Source organism: Dreissena polymorpha, chromosome 5, assembly GCF_020536995.1.
Source record: "Dreissena polymorpha isolate Duluth1 chromosome 5, UMN_Dpol_1.0, whole genome shotgun sequence".
NCBI lineage: Eukaryota > Metazoa > Mollusca > Bivalvia > Myida > Dreissenidae > Dreissena > Dreissena polymorpha.
Window position 1 is genome coordinate 111,739,572 of NC_068359.1, and position 21,194 is coordinate 111,760,765.

At 34.3% G+C, this 21,194-nt stretch overlaps 1 protein-coding gene across 1 annotated transcript; it reads left to right on the forward strand.

The window, feature by feature from the left end:
* Nucleotides 1-19,684, forward strand: LOC127881751 (DCN1-like protein 1). Its single transcript, XM_052429836.1, has 7 exons — nt 1-74; nt 163-376; nt 6,464-6,632; nt 8,960-9,090; nt 11,440-11,522; nt 13,248-13,344; nt 16,658-19,684. Exons 1-7 carry the CDS (start codon nt 72-74, stop codon nt 16,732-16,734), a joined length of 774 nt encoding a protein of 257 aa, XP_052285796.1. The 5' UTR covers nt 1-71; the 3' UTR covers nt 16,735-19,684.
* Nucleotides 19,685-21,194: the final 1,510 nt, after the last annotated feature.

The following is a 21,194-nucleotide window of genomic DNA, read 5'->3' on the forward strand; positions in this document are numbered from 1 at the left end:
GTAACGATGGGAATGCTTAGTCGATGACGATATAAAGTTTCGGAAATGAATTATGTAAACTAGAAACGAAAATGGTAAAAACATAATAAAATTCTTATTTTTTGATTTGTGTGTTGTCGATATAGTTCACCTTTGTTAACTGTCATACTATTTTTATTTCAGAATAAGTTAAAAAGTTCGCAGAGGGATAAAACTAGACAGTTTATGGCATTTACTCAGGCAACAGAACGAACGAGCATCCAGTGTCTCAGCTGTCACGATTGGAAATTGGATGTCGCAGTTGATAATTACTTTCAAAATCCAGATAAATATAACGAAAGTGTCCGTCCTACTGTGGATAGAAAACGCATCGATGCACTTTGGCTTAGATACAAAGGTACCCTGAACTAACATCCATGTCAGTGTACAAACATGCTTGAATAATGTAAAAGCACAAAGTGCTCAGTGTGAGTTGTTGCGATCATCTATGTCCGTCTGGTCCGATGTGTGGTGAGCAGCGACAACTTCTAGATTGTCATCACTGTAGAGGCAACATTTAAAATATCTTATCTTGATGAAGATACTTGATCAGAATATTTATCTGAACAATATCTTGGCGAAGTTTGAATTCAGGTCATATGTGTCAAACACTAGGTCACCAGGTCAGACAATGTGACCTTTCTACAGGGCTTTTTTTCCTTCTTTGAGACTGGCCATGGACGGACTTTTTGACATGGACAATTCATAAATGTTACAGGGCTGCGATTTAAAAAAAAAACAACGGACATTTTGTGCTCAAAACTGTCAAAAACAGACATTTCACAATTTAAATTAAGTTTCATTTCACCGTTTTTATGTCCTCCACACACTATATTGGGGGACATATTGTTTTTGCCCTGTCTGTTGGTTGGTTTGCACCAACTTTAACATTTGCAATAACTTTTGCAATATTGAAGATAGCAACTTGATATTTGGCATGCATATGTATCTCATGGAGCTGCACATTTTGAGTGGTGAAAGGTCAAGGTTTTCCTTCAAGGTCAGAGGTCAAATATATGTGGCCAAAATCGCTAATTTTATGAATACTTTTGCAATATTGAAGATAGCAACTTGATATTTGGCATGCATGTGTATCTCATGGAGCCGCACATTTTAAGTGGTGAAAGGTCAAGGTCATCCTTCAAGGTCAAAGGTAAAAAAAAAAAAGCGGCGCAGAAGGGGACATAGTGTTTTTGACAAACACATTTCTTGTTTATTTAGATTTTGCAATTTTTGTTTACTAATCGTTTAAATGGCATCGATCTTTCCATTGATTACAAACGTAATCGATTAAAAATTTAAACCGGTGCATATTAGTTTACGCGCCGCCGATCAACCTCACCATTATCCAAACAAAGTAGCGCCGCGCAACTCGCGGTACTATGCAAACAAGATAAAAAAACACACCAAATAATCCAGATTTATTGAAATTCGGCATACGGTAACAATCAAAAAACCGAATACTTCTTCAGAAGGGTAAGTGTTTTACAATGCACTATTAAAACCACAGGGGCCAGTCAAAAAAAAATAAAATAGTATATATAAGAAAAAGGTTCCTTTTTCTTATATATATGTTTTTTTTACTGGCCCCTGTGATTAAAACGGACATGGATTAAATTATGAGGGAAGTAATTTGAATTTTTTAATGCAAATGAAAGCTTACCGAGAGCGAGACTTGTTATTCTATATCTTAACCGTTTGTATCTAATTGTAAATATTGGTTCAAATAAAGTCTAACTGTAATCCATTCACATGAACATGTTGAACAGTTTCATTATTATAATGTTCTGGGAATGATATAATTAAATTAAGATACCAACTATTTCTGAAATCAAAAGTAGGTCTTTCACTCGATGTACTATATTTCAGATATGTTAAAATTCGTACATCTAAAGATAGTGATATTTATGTGTTGATTTGTTGTTGACAGTTTGTAAAAATATGTTTTGTGTTATTTCAGACAACAAGAATGAATGATGGCAAGTATCCTTGGTCTTTCTGTCAAGAATAAGATGTGAAAATTATTCATTTCATTGAACCTGGAAATTAACCACCACAGCTAACAGAACACCTTTTAACAATAGGTGTTGTTTTAAAATTTGTGAAATTTGAATAGCAGAAGTTTGATTTATAACATGTACAAATGACCAAATGTTACTGTTAAACAATTTGAATTGAGAAGCTTTATTTTCTGATGTTTGATTTATTTTTCCTTTCAGATGATGTACATTTGTGTGAATCTAGTTTTTTTATAAATAATTCTGAAACATTGATGCAGCATACTGTTACATCATTGTTAACATTATTATATTAAGTTGATTATCTGGTTAATCAAGTGGAAAAAATGTTATTTATATAAAAATAAAGCTTATTAACACTTATGAAGGTACTTATTGTTATTTATGTATTAACATTCTTCAAGTAATAAAAATATAGTCAATGCCATTATTCATTAATGTACTATGGTTCCTTTATGATTGTTTTTATTATTGAAGTCGGAATAACCGGCGGTTTTCACACCGCGATAAAGTGGCGACAACTTTTTTTGGCCAGTGAAACCCCTGAATATAGTATCCATACAAGGAAAATATTATTTTATTACATTATTTAAGGAAATTTGCATAATATTTAAGTGTTAAACAAGCTTCTACTATACTTTTGCATTGATTTCTGAATTTCACAATTTGTACAAGTTCGCGACTTGTTTTTCACAATTTTCTGAAGTTCGCGACTCATTTTTTCACAATTTTGGAAAGTTCGCGACTCATTTTTCACAAAATGAGTGGGCCAGGGCCGCTTCACAAAATCAGGAAAAAAAAGCCCTGTTCTAGAAGCAACTTGTGTGACTCAATGTGTAGAAATATTTACTCTCGAAAAGGTAATGTTCATATGCTCAGGACAACTTTCTTTTTCAAATTTAACCATAGAACAGTTGCAAAATTCCTGTCTCTATAACTTTGCCATATATTGTTTGATTTAAAAATAACTTGATACAAATGCAAACCATCATAACCTGAGTTGTGTTTTATTAAAATGCATCTAAGTTTTGTTATTCATCATTCTATTTTAAGATATCTTACTACACATTACAACCATGAGATGACTACATCGCATGTGTAACATCTGTCTTCTCAAAGTTCAAGGTCACACTTAAGAGGTCATGAGTTGAATAAGGCAATAAAGCAACTTGAAAATTCCTGTCTCAGCTATAACTTTGCCATTTTTGAATGGATATTAAATAACTTTGCAGAAGTGAAGTTCATCACAAGACAAGTGTTGCGTGTTACTTGACTCTGTGAAACATCAAAGTTGGCCATACAACTGCTTTTTTACTGTAATTTTGTCACTCATGATATATATTTTAATATAACTTCTGGTTACCACTTCTGACAACAATGAGCAGGTTTTTTTCTGCTATGTAAAAGGGCCGTAAAACGGATCTGATCCCAAAGCAAACGGACTCGATCCCAAACCGAAATTGGAGAAAAAAAAATCAATTAAAAAAAAATTTTTTTTTTTAGAAAGAAGTGTCTTATGATTATTAGATCTATATCTGAATTTTATTTTATAAACATCTCACAAAGTATATAACTATAATTTATATGATTTGTTTTCCAAAATGGCCAGGAAAAGGCCTGATGTGTAAATGTTTGTTGATTAAAAAATCCTGATATGGTCCACTTTCTCGAAAATCAATTCCCAAATTTGCCATTTTATCGATTAAAAAAATCCCAATTAGACCAAACTCCTTTTCCCAAAATGGCTAGAAAAACCCCTGATGAGGACTTTGCATTTTGTCTCCCTGTTTCTGTCTCCCTATCATATAGGTCATAGTCACACTTTCAGGCTAAATGTCATATTTGGCTGTATGTATATCAGCTTTTTCTGGCTGTAACATTTTCATTCATCATTCAATTTAAAAACAATTAACTACGAATGACTAACATGAGGAGACTGAATGTTGTTGTATCACCTGTTGTATTACCTCAAAGGTTAAGGTCACACTTTGAGTTTGATGTTAAAACTATAAAAGTCAATATTGGCCATCATCAGCTTGTGTTTGACATAAGCAGTGTTATAAGACTAAATTGGAATATGTGGGCATCCATGCCCTATGAAGACTTGTCTTGTTCATTTAGGATTATCATATTGTTCTTTTACTAGGTTTGTGCCTTTAGGCCTTTATCAGGTAAAGTCTTCAACACGCAACCTGTGCCTATGAACTCAAGTGAGCCCTTAAGGGCCATCATGGCCCTGTGGTTTTGTTAGCTCATATATTTTTTGAAAAAAAAATTATGAGCTATTGTCATCACCTTGGCGTCGGCGTTGGCGGCCGGTTAAGTTTTGCGTTTAGGTCCACTTTTCTCAGAAAGTATCAATGCTATTGCATTCAAACTTGGTACACTTACTTACTATCATGAGGGGACTAGGCAGGCAAAGTTAGATAACTCCGGCGTGCATTTTGACTGAATTATGTGCCCTTTTTATACTTAGAAAATTGAAAATTGTGGTTAAGTTTTGCGTTTAGGTCCACTTTTTTCAGAAAGTATCAATTCTATTGCATTCAAACTTGGTACACTTACTTACTATCATGAGGGGACTGGGCAGGCAAAGTTAGATAACTCTGGCGTGCATTTTGACAGAATTATGTGCCCTTTTTATACTTAGAAAATTGAAAATTTTGGTTAAGTTTTGTGTTTAGGTCCATTTTATTCCTTAAGTATCAAAGCTATTGCTTTCATACTTGCAACACTTACTAACTATCATAAGGGGACTGTGCAGGCAAAGTAATGTAACTCTGACTGGCATTTTGACAGAATTATGTGCACTTTTTATACTTAGAAAATTGAAAATTTGGTTATGTTTTGTGTTTAGGTCCACTTTATTCCTACAGTATCAAAGCTATTGCTTTCATACTTGCAACACTTGCAAACTATCATAAGGGTACAGTTAAAGGACAAGTTGCATAACTCTGGATGTCATTTTTACGGAATTATGGCCCTTTTCTGACTTAGTAACTTTGAATATATGGTTAAATTTTGTGTTTCGATTCACTTTACTTCTTAAGTATCAAGGCTATTGCTTTCAAACTTCAAATACTTTCATGCTATCATGAGGTTACTGTACCTGGCAAGTTGAATTTAACCTTGACCTTTGAATGACCTTGACTCTCAAGGTCAAATTATTAAATTTTGCTAAAATTGCCATAACTTCTTTATTTATGATTAGATTTGATTGATACTTTGACAAAACTACTCTTACCTGACATACCACAATAGACTCCACCCAAACCATCGCCTGTGCCTTCCCCCCCCCCCCCCCGAATCCCCCCCCTATTTTTTTTTTTAATTTAATCACACAAATGACCACCACACCCTCACACTATACCCCCACCCCCACCCCACCCCCTCCCCAATTTTTTTTTGTAAACGGTTAAAAAACAAAACTATTTATTTTGATTATTTTATGTTTGAAATACCGTCCAACCATCGCACCCAAGAATCCCCGCCCCCACCCCCCCTCCCACCACCGAAATCCCCCCCCCCCCCTAAATTTTTTTTTTTTTTTTTTTAAGATCATATCACAAATTACCACCACACCCTCACACTATACCCCCCCCCCCCCGCCCCCGATTTTTTTATATATTATTCGCATTTTTGGAAGATAATGTAATAAATAATAAATGAATGTGCAAAATTACTTCCAGAAATTTTTCAAATATTAAATTAATATTATTTCTTAAGCTATTTTATTATTTATTGTTAAATTAGCATATAGGATCAAATGTTTGCAATCATGTTTGCAAGTACAATATATAATTATTCCAACACTGTGGAATTAAGCTAAAATAAAAACTTCACAAGTACTACTGAAACAAGTTTAGGGTAAGCACAAAAGTTAGAGTTGCTCAAGAAAAATTAAATAAACAACTTTATATATTGCATCAGGAGTAAATTAAAAAGCAGTAGATCTTAAGCTGCAAAAATGATGCTTCAATTTGTTGATCTGTTGTGTAACGGTCTGCTTCCATACTCACAATATTGGAAATTAGTTTAACAACTGTCAGTAGAACATTTGGTTTGCTACATAAAATGTTAGTTTGGCATTAATTGGAAATTCCAATCTGTATATGAAAACAGTCAAATACATGTAGGCCAGCTAATTTCTTATCAGTGCTGAATCTGAATCATAATACAAACACTGATAATGTCTAATAGTCTAGAAATCACAGCTGTAAGTATTTTGTAGCAATCTGTGCTTATGTTTTAATATTCAATTTTCTTCAAAAAAAGTTTATTCAAATTGTGATTTTGGTATTGGATGTCATCATTACTATAATGCACCTTAATTTGAGACGTTTTTTTGAGACACATAACAAAAGAAGAATTAAGTAGGTCATTGTTATTTGAAATGATTCTAAACCTTTCGTATTTGTTAACTTCAGATCCAAATGAAGAAAACAAGATGACGGTCGATGGCGTGATGAAGTTCTTGGAGGACCTTAATTTAAGTCCCGAGTCAAGAACAGTGCTTATAATTGCGTGGAGATTTAAAGCAGCAACTCAGTGTGAATTTACTAAAGATGAATTCATGAATGGCATGATAGAGCTGGGGTAAATTTAGACACAGCATTAACTTTGGAAAATCCTTAAGCAGATATCCACTGTTTGATAAAAAAAGTCATGTCAAATGTGAGCTTTGTCCTAAATGCAGCTTTTTAACCAGGTTTTCCGAAGGAAAAAACTGGTTATTAGATTGGCGAATGCGGGCGGGCTGGCTGGCTGGCTGGCGGGCTGGCGGAACAAGCTTGTCCGGGCCATAACTATGTCGTTCATTGTCAGATTTTAAAATCATTTGGCACATTTGTTCACCATCATTAGACGGTGTGTCGCGCGTAAAAATTACGTCAATATCTCCAAGGTCAAGGTCACACTTTGAGTTCAAAGAAAAAAAATAGCCACAAATGAGCTTGTCTGGGCTATAACTATGTCATTAATTATGAGATTTTAAAATCATTTGGCACATTTGTTCACCATCATGGGACGGTTTGTCACACGAAAGAATCACGTCAATATCTCCAATGTCAAGGTCGCCACAACTAAAAATAGATTTATTTAAAACAAACTTACAAAGGGGGTTAATTTTGTTTGTTCATTTCAAAAGTTCAGTTTGAGTTGTCTCCCTTTATCAGATTTTTTTTCACAATGAAAACCTGGTTTTGTGACAATTTTGTCCCTTGTCTTGACTGTAAATTTGTAATTTACCATGCAATTTGAAAAATTCCTTCTGCATATGTCCAACATGAGGAGATTATTGGTAACATGTCATACCCTTTCTCAAAGGTAAAAGTCGAACTCAAATGTAAAAGGTCAAATTGGCCGTGCCCTGACTAAAGCATCATCATTCATCATGCAATTAAAAAAACTAATCACATATGTTCGCAATGTGGAGATGTGAGAAATGTGCATGGCTTATGACAAGTGTGCGCATGCATTTTTGGTCACATGAGTTGTTATTAGATTGGGCAAACAAATTCGTTTAACTGCCAATATGATTAGTTTTATAGAACTTTTTTAACCAGGTTTTCCGAGGGAAAAAACTGGTTATTAGATTGACGAATGTCGGCGGGCAGGCGGAACAAGCTTGTCCGAGCCATAACTTTGTCGTTCATTGTGAGATTTTAAAATCATATGGCACATTTGTTCACCATCATTGGACAATGTGTCGCCAGAAAGAATTACGTCAATATCTCGAAGGTCAAGGTCGCCACGACTAAAAATAGATTTATTTTGAAACAAATGGGTTTAATTTTAAACAATCAGTTCAGTTTGACTTGTCTCCCTTTATCAGACTTTTTTTCAAATTGAAAACCTGGTTTTGTGACAATTTTGTCCCTTGTTTTCTTTGCTTTGTAAATATAGAATTATTTGCAACCATATGGACGAAGATACAAACATTATTTGCATCCAAGTTATTATTTTATGCATATAGGAAGCAGAAATTTGTGACCCATAAAACCCTGTGTTTAAGGTAGTGCACCTCTAATGATTTCCCGCGATTTCTTCGAAGGTTGAAGAGCCTACTATTAGGTGCCGTAGCCTAGTGGTTAAGGCGATAGACTAGAAATCTTTTGGGATATCCCCGCGCAGGTTCGAATCCTGCCGACGACGTATACTTTTTTGCGACGCGTTTTATTTATTTTCTAACGTAATTTGATTTAATATGGCATATAAGCTATATTTATTGTTAAATATGTTGCAATTTTTATGCACATTCTTCAATTATTAAAATTAAAACACCGTTATGGCGAAATTGGGTGATTTACTGTTGAAAATACGAACCATGCATGTTGCATTTTTATTTTTATTTCAAAAAGTAAACGGTAAATCTGTCTATTTCTTGGTATTTTTGCTGTATAAAGTGTTTCGATAAAAACCAAGTCTAAAATATGACTTAAATGATACTATTTTGAATTTTATGACACTTTGTTTTTAACCGACCCAATTTTTACTTGGCTGAAATCACTTACATTTCATGGTGCTCTTCCATAGATAAAAATTTGTAAAAAATAAATGTCTGTAAAAGAATACTTATTTCATCTTGTTTAAACTTTAAACACCTTTACAGCATCTGTACACACCAACTGCATGCCCATATTTGGAAATTTAAATGAATTATGGAACTTTTATATACCCCAGGGGTGAAAATAAACTGGACAAAAGCCGAGCGTGGGGGTGGTTTTGAAAAAATCGGTATATTTTTTTTAAAAGCATGGAAAGCCTACCTACAAATTTGCATGTAGTTCAATGAAATGATGCTGATTAAGAAAATAATTAATTAGATTATATTTGGATATGTGCCCATTAGAGGTGCACTACCTTAAGCTGATATAAAAATCTAATTAAAAAAATCCTATGGAATCAAATTATCTACTTTTCAGGTGTGATACTCCAGAAAAATTAAAAGTCAAGTGCCCCAGTCTCGAACAAGATATACGAGATCCTTCGAGGTTTAAAGACTTTTACCAGTTCACTTTTAACTATGCCAAAAACCCTGGTCAAAAGGGGTTAGGTATGTATGAACATAGTAGTAGAATAACATAATAATCATAGTGGAATTCTAAATTACCCATGTACTTATTGGAGTTGTTACCACTCCTACTTAATTGCAAACTCTGAAACACGAAGCAGATGAAAGTTTAGTTAAGCAAGCAAAGTGGTTCCTTGTTTTTGCATTTTTCAATTTTAAGCACAGTGCCAATGCGACATCAAATATATCAACATGAGTTTAGCATCTTACAGCATTGAATAGAAGGCTTTTTTCCTGATCTGGGAATAATTCAGCTCTGAAAAAGAGGAAGGTATTGACACAATTTGTTATTCAGAACTCCAGTCTGGGTTTTTCAGATATTTGAGCACGCGCGGTAGGTACAAACAAAAGCTGACTAGCATATTTTAAAAGAGAGTGAATCAATAATTTCTCTTATCGCTGAATAGTAAACACCACTTTTTCTGCTCAAACATTCGTTATAGTTGATAAAAATACCATGATTTAATCATTTTTCTTTAGATGAACTAATCTCGATCGTGTTTAATTTGTAAGAATACTACGTAATATGATATAATGCTGCATGTACATGTAAACAGCTTCGGTCACGTAACTATGTCATTGAATATACTGTGGGTAGGCCTGGGCATACAGTTTTAATGGAAATTTGTCAAGGAAACTACCAAGACATTGACTCCATCGTATATATATTATACTATCCAAATATATTTAAAACCATACAGACAAGTAACAAACAACAAAAACCTTACTATCCTCAGTCCATTCGTAGTACTAGAACTAATATATTGTTCCGTATCAGTTGGATATTTATATGTCTACTGATATAGTTCTATTGTGATGCTTTTCTTTAATCTAATCTGAAAAGTAAAGAAATTTTTTTGCTAAAGACTAAGACCTTACAGTCTCTATAACGCTCAAAATCAACGAAGATTTCGTTAAGTATTTCGTAAAATTAAGTTAACACCTTAACAATCAGTGTTCCTTATAGCAATAGCCAAAATTTCAACGCTAGATGTGGTACATAGATTTTTGTAGATACAAAATGCTCGTTTTTATTTATTGTGGCCACAATTAATTCCCGCGAATATATCTATTCATATGACACACAAACACCATTGTAGTGTTCATGTGTCGTATGAATAGATATGCAAAACAATAATAAAAACGAGCATTTTGTATCTACAAACATCTATTGTACCAGACCACATCTGGCGTTGAAATTTCGGTAATTGCCATAAGGAACACTGATTTTTAATTGGTTAAGTTTATTTTATGAACAATTGTACGGAATTTTCGTTTATTTTGAGTTGTAATGTTACTTTAAGATTAGAAGGACATCACTAACGAGCTTTACCATGCATGACTTATTTATGCGATAAAGCATGCAGAAAAATCAAGAATATGAATAATGTTTTTCAGAAGAAATATTGCATATGTCAAGCCGTTTGTATAGGTTCCTTCATTACCATACAGCTGACAAAGTCTGTTATTCATGTCTTTTAAGGATGTTAGCTACTGGACCCATTCGTATAGGCAGCTGTACATCTGAACGGTGTATTTAGACTTTAATCCTATATTTAACATTTGACATACATGCATATCAGTATTAGATTTGTTATGTGTAATTATTAATAATAATAGTAATAACAACAAAAGACTTGAATTTTGACATTTCCTAAAAGAAACACTACTGTCGTTTAAATACTTATTATCCACTACTGAATGGGAAGCAAATCTGATATCGACGTTACTGGTCATTACTGTATTAATGACAACGTTTGTACCTCCCGCGCGTGCTCAGAAATCGGACAAAGCCACAGCGCACGAGTTCCGAATTAAATCTATTAGACAGTTGTCAATAAATATTTTAGTTGACCAATCTTTTGTATTTGTAAAGAAAGGACATGATTAAATAATCCAATAAATAAGCTGTAAACCAAGCGTCCATGGTTATCTTGAAATTTGGGATAAGTGCATTCTTTAATTGAAATTCTCTTAGATTAAGGGTCCTATATTTAATCCAACCCCTGCTTTAAACAGAAAAAAACATTCTTGCAATAAATGTATTACCTTTACATTACTTTGCAATTACTTAGCACTATTTGAGTTGTGTTCTGAGAAAACTGGAATAATGCTGACTGCACAGGCTAATCAGGGACGACACTTTCCGTGTTTATGGTGTTTTTAGTGTAAAGGAAGTCTCTTCTACACGAAAATCCAATTTAGGCGGAAAGTGTCGTCCCTGATTAGCCTGTGCAGACTTCAAAGGCTAATCTGGGACGACACTTGACACACATGCATTATGCCCAGTTTTCTCAAAACACGACACATTTTTTTATGGTTCTATTTCAGATTTAGACATGGCCATTGCATACTGGAACATAGTGCTGTCAGGGAGATTTAAATTTTTGCCATTGTGGTGTAAATATTTACAGGTACTAGTATATATGAAATGTCTTACACTCCATTATTGGATCCTATACTCCTAAATACAGACAAAGGAGAACTTATGATTTCCCTATAACCGCATGTTTAGTCCAAGTATTTTAGACCCCCCCCCCAAAAAAAAGTTTGTGATAAGATAGATGTTTCTCTGTTCGTCAGTTTGACAATTGTAAGTCTTCATAAAATGTAAGTTTGTTGCACAAACTACTTCCAAATAAATCAATTTGAAATTCAAACTTCAAATATGTCTTGACCTTGAAGTGAAGACATGTAAGAAACCTGTCTACTCTAGTCATCCACACATTCCTTATTTGCCCTTGAACATAGCTGATAAATAGATTTGGTGGTATTTGTCACATTTACATTTCTGACACAGCTATCTAAGGGTATTGTTCAAATGTACACAGTTGAAAAAAACGATAACGCGATGTTGGTAACATGTACATAGTTGACATAGTAATGTATTGGTTTCATTTATATAGCCGACAAAGCAATGTGGGGATTTTGGAAACATTTATATAGCTGACAAAGCAATGTGGGGATATTGGTTTCATTTATATATCTTACAAACAATGCAGACATATTGGTTACATTTATATAGCTGACAAAGCAATGTGGGGATATTGGTTACATTTATATAGCTGACAAACAATGTGGGGATATTGGTCACATTTATATAGCTGACAAACAATGCAGAGATATTGGTTATATTTATATAGCTGACAAACAATGCAGAGATATTGGTTACATTTATATAGCTGACAAAGCAATATGGGGATATTGGTCACATTTATATAGCTGACAAACAATGCAGAGATATTGGTTATATTTATATAGCTGACAAACAATGCAGAGATATTGGTTACATTTATATAGCTGACAAACAATGCAGAGATATTGGTTATATTTATATAGCTGACAAACAATGTGGGGATATTGGTCACATTTATATAGCTGACAAAGCAATATGGTGATATTGGTCAATTTATACAGATGACAAAGCAAAATGGTGCTATTGGTTACATATATTTATCTTAAGAAGTAATGTTGGGGTATGGGTCACATTTACATGTACTTAGCTGAAGAAGTAATGTGGGGATATTGGTTGCATTTATATAGCTACCAAACAATTTAGGGATATTGGTTTCATGTATATAGCTGACAAAGTAATGTGGGGATATTGGTTGCATTTATATAGCTACCAATCAATTTAGGGATATTGGTTTCATGTATATAGCTGAAAAAGTAATGCGGGGATATTGGTCACATTTATATAACTGACAAAGTAATGTGGGGATATTGATTACATTTATATAGCTGACACAGCAATGTATGGATATTGATTACATTTATATAGCTGACAAACAATGTAGGAATATTGATCACATTTACTTAGCTGACAAAGCAATGTGGGGATATTGGTTTCATTTATATAGCTGACAAAAAATGTAGGGCTATTGGTTACACTTATATAGCTGACAAAGTAATGTGGGGTTATTGGAAGCATTTACTTAGCTGAAAAAGTAATGTCTGGATATTGGTAAAATTTACAAAGCTTACAAAGTAATGTTGCAGTATTGGTCATCTTTACTTACACTTGTAGCTGACAAAGTAATGTGTGGGTTTTTGTCACATTTACATATCTGACAAATAGTTTCTAACGATTTGGTCAAAATTGTGACAAAGCTATCCATTTTATTTATTTAATTGCCAAGGAACACCACAAGCGTTCTATACCGAAGGACACCTGGAACCTGTTGTTGGACTTCTGCAACATGATCAATGAGGACATGAGCAACTATGATGAGGAAGGTGGGCATACGGAGGCTTATAGCAGCTTAGTTTAACCCATATTGGCCTAGTAGACTCTCCCATCCTTCTAAATTGGATCAATTTATTTCCAAAATTAGGGATGTCTAGTATATTAAGTTCTATATTTAGAAATATTTTACAGAAATTCCTTTAAGCATCATGCGGCGTCTCTTCTGAGTCTACGCTGTTTGCCAAGACCTTATTTCTAGAGGCTAGGCATAAATGGGTTAAACATGGCTTAATGCATGTGCACATAGTGTCATCCCAGATTAGTGTGTGCAGTCCACACACGCTAATCTGGGATGACACTTCACTAAGACTTGATTTTTGTTTTAAAGTAACTTCGTTTACACAAAAAATTCCATAATAGCGGTAAGTGTCGTCCCTGATTAAGCCTGTGTTGACTGCACAGGCTAAAAGGGGACACAACTTTATGCAAATGCACTACCCCCTTGCTCCAGGAGAGCAACTCATTTATAGCATGAACATTCTGTTTTGTTTCCTTTATATTATAAAGAAGTGTTAGGCTCTCAAAGAAAATGTTCTTCGAAGAAATCCAGTCCTTCCCACTATTTTAATTTATTGCCGGCCAGGAGGTCCTATAATCATGCAGCCTTTGCCGGCCCGCGCTGATCATTTCCGGCCCAAAAATAAAAATGATTATGAAGACAAAAATGCTATTTTTAGCTCGACTACTATATATGAAATATATATAGTGGAGCTATCCTACTCACCCCGGCGTCGGCGTTCCCGTTAGCGTGCAAATGTTAAAGTTTGCGTACTACCCCAAATATTTCCTATGTCCTTTGACATATTGCTTTTATATTTTGCATACTTCTTTACCAACATGACCCCAATCTATAAACAAGAGCAGACAACTGTATCAAGCATTTTGGCAGAATTATGGCCCCTTTTATACTTAGATAATTGAACATTTTGCTTAAATTGCCATAACTTCTTTATTTATAATCACATTTGATTCATACTTTGACAAAACAACACTTACCTGACAAACCACAATTCAATCCACCCAAACCATCCCCCATGCCCCACCCAAGAATCCCCCCCCCAAAAAAAAATAAAAAAATAATTATTATCAGAGGCGGAGGGATATTGTTTTGGCGTTGTCCGTCCGTCTGGCTGTCCATCGGTCCGGCACTTTTGTGTCCGGAGCCATATCTTGGAAGTGCTTTGGCGGATTTCATTGAAACTTCGTATGAGTATATATATGCATAAGAGGATGATGCACGCCAAATGGCATTGTACACCATCTGTTAAAAACAGAGTTATGGCCCTTTGTATCTTGAAAAAATGCTTTTTACTATAGGCACTTTTGTGTCCGGAGCAATATCTTGGAAGTGCTTTGGCGGATTTCATTGAAACTTGGTTTGAGTATATATATGCATAAGAGGATGATGCACGCTAAATGGCATTGTACACCATCTGTTAAAAATAGAGTTATGGCCCTTTGTATCTTGAAAAAATGCTTTTTACCATAGGCACTTTTGTGTCCGGAGCCATATCTTGGAAGTGCTTTGGTAGATTTCATTGAAATTTGGTATGAGTATATATATGCATAAGAGGATGATGCACGCCAAATGGCATTGTATACCATCTGTTAAAAACAGAGTTATGGCCCTTTGTATCTTGAAAAAATGCTTTTTACTATAGGCTCTTTTGTGTCCGGAGCCATATCTTGGAAGTGCTTTGGCAGATTTCATTGAAACTTGGTACGAGTATATATCCCCCGCCAGAGGCAGAGGGATATTGTTTTGGCGCTGTCCGTCCAGCTGTCCATCGGTCCGGCACTTTTGTGTCCGGAGCCATATCTTGGAAGTGCTTTTGCGGATTTCATTGAAACTTGGTATGAGTATATATATGGATAATAGGATGATGCACGCCAAATGGCATTGTACACACTCTGATAATAACAGAGTTATGGCCCTTTGTATCTTCAAAAAAATGCTTTTTTTAGTGTCAAATATAACACTTTTGTGTCCAGAAGTGTATAGGCGGGGGATATCAATTCAACGAATTTGCTTGTTTTCCTTATTTTTGAAAGATCATCTATTAAATGACCACACCCCCACATTATACCCCCCCCCCCCCCAACTCCATGATGGCTTACGTTATACTGTCAAGCACTCGAATAGTAGAGCGCGCTGTCCTCTGACCTCTGACAGCTCTTGTTGCTAATACTATTTAATAACAATAGTCATAAATGTCACTAACAAATAATGAAATTTAATTCCTCTTAATCAAAGAATGTACTTCTGAAAGCTTCACAATATTTATTCAATTGGAAGCAAGTTAATTTAATGAAATATTTGTTTCTATGTTTGTTTATTTAATTAATGTTACATAACTGTATTGTAACTCCTGTGTTAATGTTGACAGTTTGGAGGAATGTCACAATGACCTTTATTTATGCCCTGTTAGATAACGAATTAATCTGATAAAACGGGAACAAAAACACACATGGTAGTCAGTTTTGATTCGATTTTTCGGAATGTACTCACATAGTGATGACGTAGTGTGTTATTAGCTTGACAACGCCGAAAAAATCTTCCGATACCATATACTAGTATACACTAAGGTTATTTAGAAAATGCAACCAATGCAAAAGCGTTTTACATTATTTGAGTATTCATTAATAATTCAGTATATTTTAACTTTATAAGCTTTGAAACTTGTCAGAAAATAGCATATGGAATTCCAAATTACGTTTAGTTTTATAACCTGAAAGAAGGTCCTGCAATAATAGAATCATTTCCTGATTTGCCAAATTATTATCAGAAAAATCTGAAGACCAATGGTATTTCGAAAAAAGTGTAATTCCATACCTGCAAAATATGGAAACTTGACCTAAAGTGATAAAAGAACTGAGGGAGCTTTGACATTTTGAATTATTCAAACAGAAGTTGACTCATAATATTTAAAAATTTACATAATATATTGTATAATTTTATTGTAAATTTAAAATTACACGAATAAATAAAATATTTACGTGTAAATACCGCAACCACTTGGTTCAAATGTTATGGTTGTCTAACAATAAATTTCTGGGATATTATTATTGATAAGTTTATGTACCCGGTAACTGTCCATATTGCAATTAGCCATATGGATACATGTATTAAAACAATTAAATAACTTGAAACATGTAGCTAAACTAATGTGATTTTGAAAAAACACACACTGCTTTTGTCCCCAAAAAATTAATAGGATAAATTGTCCTTCAAAATAAATGATCTTTTGCAAGTATTTGACCCACTAGGCCACTAGGCAATGCTGGTATTGTTTTTTGTTGCAGGCGCGTGGCCGGTGTTGATTGACGAGTTTGTGGAGTACGCGCGTCCTCATATCCCAACCAAGTCCACGATCGTATAGCAGTGACCCCGTGTATATAGTGTAGTATAGAGGAGTGTAGCGGTTAGGGACAGTAACCTTGCAGCCTTTGCCAGCCACAGTGCTCCACCTATCAATGTCTCTCCCCCTCTGGTACGAAGTGGCAGCCATATACGGGTGTTTAGATTGACTGATAGTGATTCTCGGCAGTTGAAGATAATAAAGCATTCAGACTGAATCAGGTTAGGGTTTGGGGGGGGGGGGGGGTAATGGGCTGTTTCAATATTAAAACATAGTTAAATACCGTTCTCATTCTCGGTTTTCTGATGCCATTTAAATCTTCTAAGATTACTATCTATATTGTCTCCATGTGTTCTGAGACTTTCAAAAAAAGTAATTAAATAAACATGGAAACCAATTTTTGCATTATTGAAAATTTAATTAAATAAGTTTACTTCACTTAGCATCTATGGTAGGAAAGTAGGCTCCACACAAAGAGTAAAATTCTGTAGGTAATCACTATGCTGTGTCTCTGGGAAAAGATATTGATAGGTATATAAGACATCACAAATTTCCAGTGTGCAAGGTAACCAATAGTGACCACAAGGGCTCCTCATTTCGACTGCAACGTGGGTTGAAAAAACTACTGGTAGAGCCCTCATGCATGGGATCTGCATAAAAAGTTTAAAAGTTGAAAGGTTTAATTGCTGCAAGAACAAAAGAACAGTTTCACCCCGAATTGAGTGTTTCTTCTATCACATCCCTAGCATATGTAGTACTGGTAAACCTTGTTCTTTGAAATCTGGGCTAAATGCATGTGCATAGGGTGTCATCCCAGATTAGCCTGTGCAGTTCACACAGGCTTATCAGGGACACAGCTTTCTGCTTTAACTTGATTTTCATGAAGAAGAGACTTACTTTAAGAAAGGCGGAAAGTATCGTCCCTGATTAGCCTGTTGGGATTGTACAGGTAAATCTGGGATGGCACTTTTAAGTGCATGCATTTAGCCCAGATTTACCAGAACGAGTCTCTAGTATTTGTATGAAGTTGAATACTTGATTCATCCTTTAAGTTTACAGATGAGTGAGCTGTCACTGTATAACTTAATACGTTTTGATTGTGATACAAACAATTGTATTATGTTAATTTTTATTTGTAATAAGTAAAATGGAAAGTTATTCTGTTTCGACTGTACAGTTGCTTCATACTATAACCATATCAGTAGCTAGATCTTTGATTTAAAACAAAGGTTATATTGCATTTGAGTATGATTTAACGTTTTGTCTCAAATATGTATTGAATGTTTATTACTGATTATTCTGTTTAAAGTGTTTTTTTTTAGCTCGGCTGTTTTCGCCATGCTAAAACCTTAACATTGGCTCTAAAATCAAAGTGCTTCCACCTACAACTTTGAAACTTCATATGTAGATGCACCTTGATGAGTTCTACATGCCAAACCCATTTTTGGGTCACTAGGTCAAAGGTCAAGGTCACTGTGACCTTTAAAAAAATAAATTCTGACAAGCTTTCATTTATTCAAAACTGCACCCTCAGCCGAGTGTGGCACCCGTTATGCGGTGCTCTTTTTTTTCACTTTTTATTTTTTACATGTGTATCTGAAACACAAGGCAGGTTAAAAGTAGATGCTTCCCAAAACAGTTAAATTGATTTTTTTTTTATAAATTATCATTTCAACATGTTAGTGTAAGTAACATGTTAGGAGGGTAATTTTTGCGTTACAGTGGGTTGAATCAGAATTTAGGGAAACATGAATAAAAGCATACATTGTCATTTTGTGGTTATGTTCAAGCTCCTTGATCCAAGTTATACAATGCAACTCATTTATACAATTCCTTTCCAGTCCAGTGTGGTACAAATGTTAGTGTGTTTATCTTCAAAATGTGCTTCCATGTTTGATTATTCACTGCAAAACTGATTGATCAATAAAGACTATGTCTTACACTACACATCCAGAGTTTTATAAAACAAGATGTACCTTTGTTTTACCCATTTACCTGTATGCCTAGCATCTAGAAAAAAGGCCTTGGCAAACAGCGTAGACCCAGATGAGAAGCTGCATCAGGGTCTGCCCTGTTTGCTTGAAGGAATTTCTGTAAGAAATATTCTAAATATAGAAATAAATATACTAGACATCCCTAATTTTGGAAATAAATTGATCCATTTTAGACGGATGGGAGAGTCCACTAGGCATAAATGGGTTAATCTCCTATCAGCAACCCCCACAGTAGTTCAGTCACATACAGTTTTCATTTTTATTGCAGAAAATGTTTTAGGTCAAATGGGAGTCGTAATAACATTCATATTATCTTGTAATTGCTATATGTATGGCTTGTTTATATAAAATAATGATTTACTAGTATTTGACAGTATAAATTGTAATAGCTGTGTTTCATTAAGTTAAATATTGTGGACATAAAAACTATTTTCCTACCAGTGTATCAGTCCAAGTATTATTGTAAAATTGTCATCACTTGTAAGCCATTTGGAGATTAAGTTTAAATATGCTGGTGGGAAATATCACACTAGTGTATGTGTTAATTTGTTTGTGTAAGTTCCTCTTAATGTAATAGTAGTAAATGGTAATAATACGATTTTGCTATAATTATAACTTAGTAATTTTGTATCAAACAGTTTTTTAGGTTTTGAAAATTGCATTCAATAATTCAGGGTGGTGTTTGGTAATGTAACGTGAACATATTGTATCTATGATATTTTGGTTAAAATTTGGTGTATGTTATTGATGAATACATCCTTGTTTGTTGGATTTGTTATGCTTACCATACAATGAAATTAAAATGTTAATATTTTGTATTTTCATAAAAGTTAAGTTGTTGGAAATTTTGAGCTATTGCTATTGAGCTACCATCATTTATATTAAGTAACACTGCATGGGCAAGCTCACTTGAAGAGTGTTTGCGTTTGTTAATATGCATTTTCTAAGAAGGATGCAATAAAGGTATGTTTTAACTACATCTGAATTTGTTGATTTTTTTCCTCACTATTCACATTTTTAGCTCGGTGTTTTCGGAGAAAACCCAAGGTATTGTCATAGCCAGCTCGTGTCACCAGCCGTCCGCGTCGTGCTAAAACCTTAACATTTTGTTAAGGTTTTGATTTGAACATTGGCTCTAAAATCAAATTGCTTCCACCTACAACTTTGAAACTTCATATGTAGATGCACCTTGATGATTTCTACACGCCACACCCATTTTTGGGTCACTAGGTCAAAGGTCAAGGTCACTGTGACCTTTAAAAATAAATTAAAAAATTCTGACAAGCTTTTATTTATTCAAAACTGCACCTGTTGCCGAGCGTGGCACCCGTTATGCGGTGCTCTTGTTACTTATATAACCGTTCAAATGCTGTCCCAGTGAATTGAATGTTGAAGCTGATTTGTTTTATTCATAAAAGTTTTGTATAAAGTATTGTTAAATATAAGAAACTAAGCAAGGGATTTCAGTCGATTTTGAAAACCAGGAGTCAAAATGACCCATGGTCTCAAAATAATGAGTGGTCAAAATAAAAATGATAATGGTCAAAATACTTAAGTACCTTGAAATGTTCCTAAATGCAAGTTTTTGTAATAGCTTACTTATCTTAATAATGAATAAAACATTTCAAAAAAGCTTTATTATTTTCATAAAAGATCATTTCTGGTCCTTTTTTTAAGCTGGATTGTGGAAAACAAATGCGTCAAAATGATGCAAGTCTAATTTTTTGCAGGAGTCAAAAATGAGAAAATTGCAAGTTGCTTGAATCAAAATGAAGGATTCTGCTTCATTTGAAATCACTGAGCTGCTATTTATATCAACCAATCAATTGTTGCCTTGGTATCATGTGATTGTTTAATAAACTTTGTATGGGACAGTATGAGTTTAAGCGAACATTTCAGGTATTACTCGTAACATCTTCTTGACGTTTAAACTATAGACATTTGCAGATCTGAAAACACGCTATTACCAGTGGGTATAAGCAGAGCTCGAGATAAGAGTCTTATCTGCAAAATTACGCATTGAAAAAAAAAACGCATTAAAAATCGGCCCAGTACGTAACAAAACGCAATACAAATCTTGGTACATATTTTAAATCGAGTAAAGTGCGTAACCGGTTTAACCAATAATCTAATCTGGATTACCTGCCCATCATGTTTGTGCATTTAAGTGACCATTTACTTTGTCAGTTTTATATGGAAATGGAAAATACCCCTAAATATTCCTAAATACCCTTTATGGCTGAAACAAAGGAGTAAAATACGCTTTAGCAATAATATCAAGGGTTGAAATACCCTTTAGACTAAATCCTTATCTGGATCTCTGGGTATAAGTATCAAGTATAAAATTATATGCTTTATTTAGCACTCCATAATGGGCTTATACTCCAGAAATATTATGAAGCTAACAAAACACAACATCATAAATTACGTAAACACTTTAAATGTGGTATGTCAGGTGTGTAATGGTCAAACTTTTTTACTGTATTG

Excerpts from the sequence above, each read along its gene's own strand:
- LOC127881751 (XM_052429836.1), top strand. Across the intron at positions 377-6,463 it reads ACTTTGGCTTAGATACAAAG|ATCCAAATGAAGAAAACAAG; the intron begins GTACCCTGAACT and ends TGTTAACTTCAG. Across the intron at positions 13,345-16,657 it reads GAGCAACTATGATGAGGAAG|GCGCGTGGCCGGTGTTGATT; the intron begins GTGGGCATACGG and ends TTTTTGTTGCAG.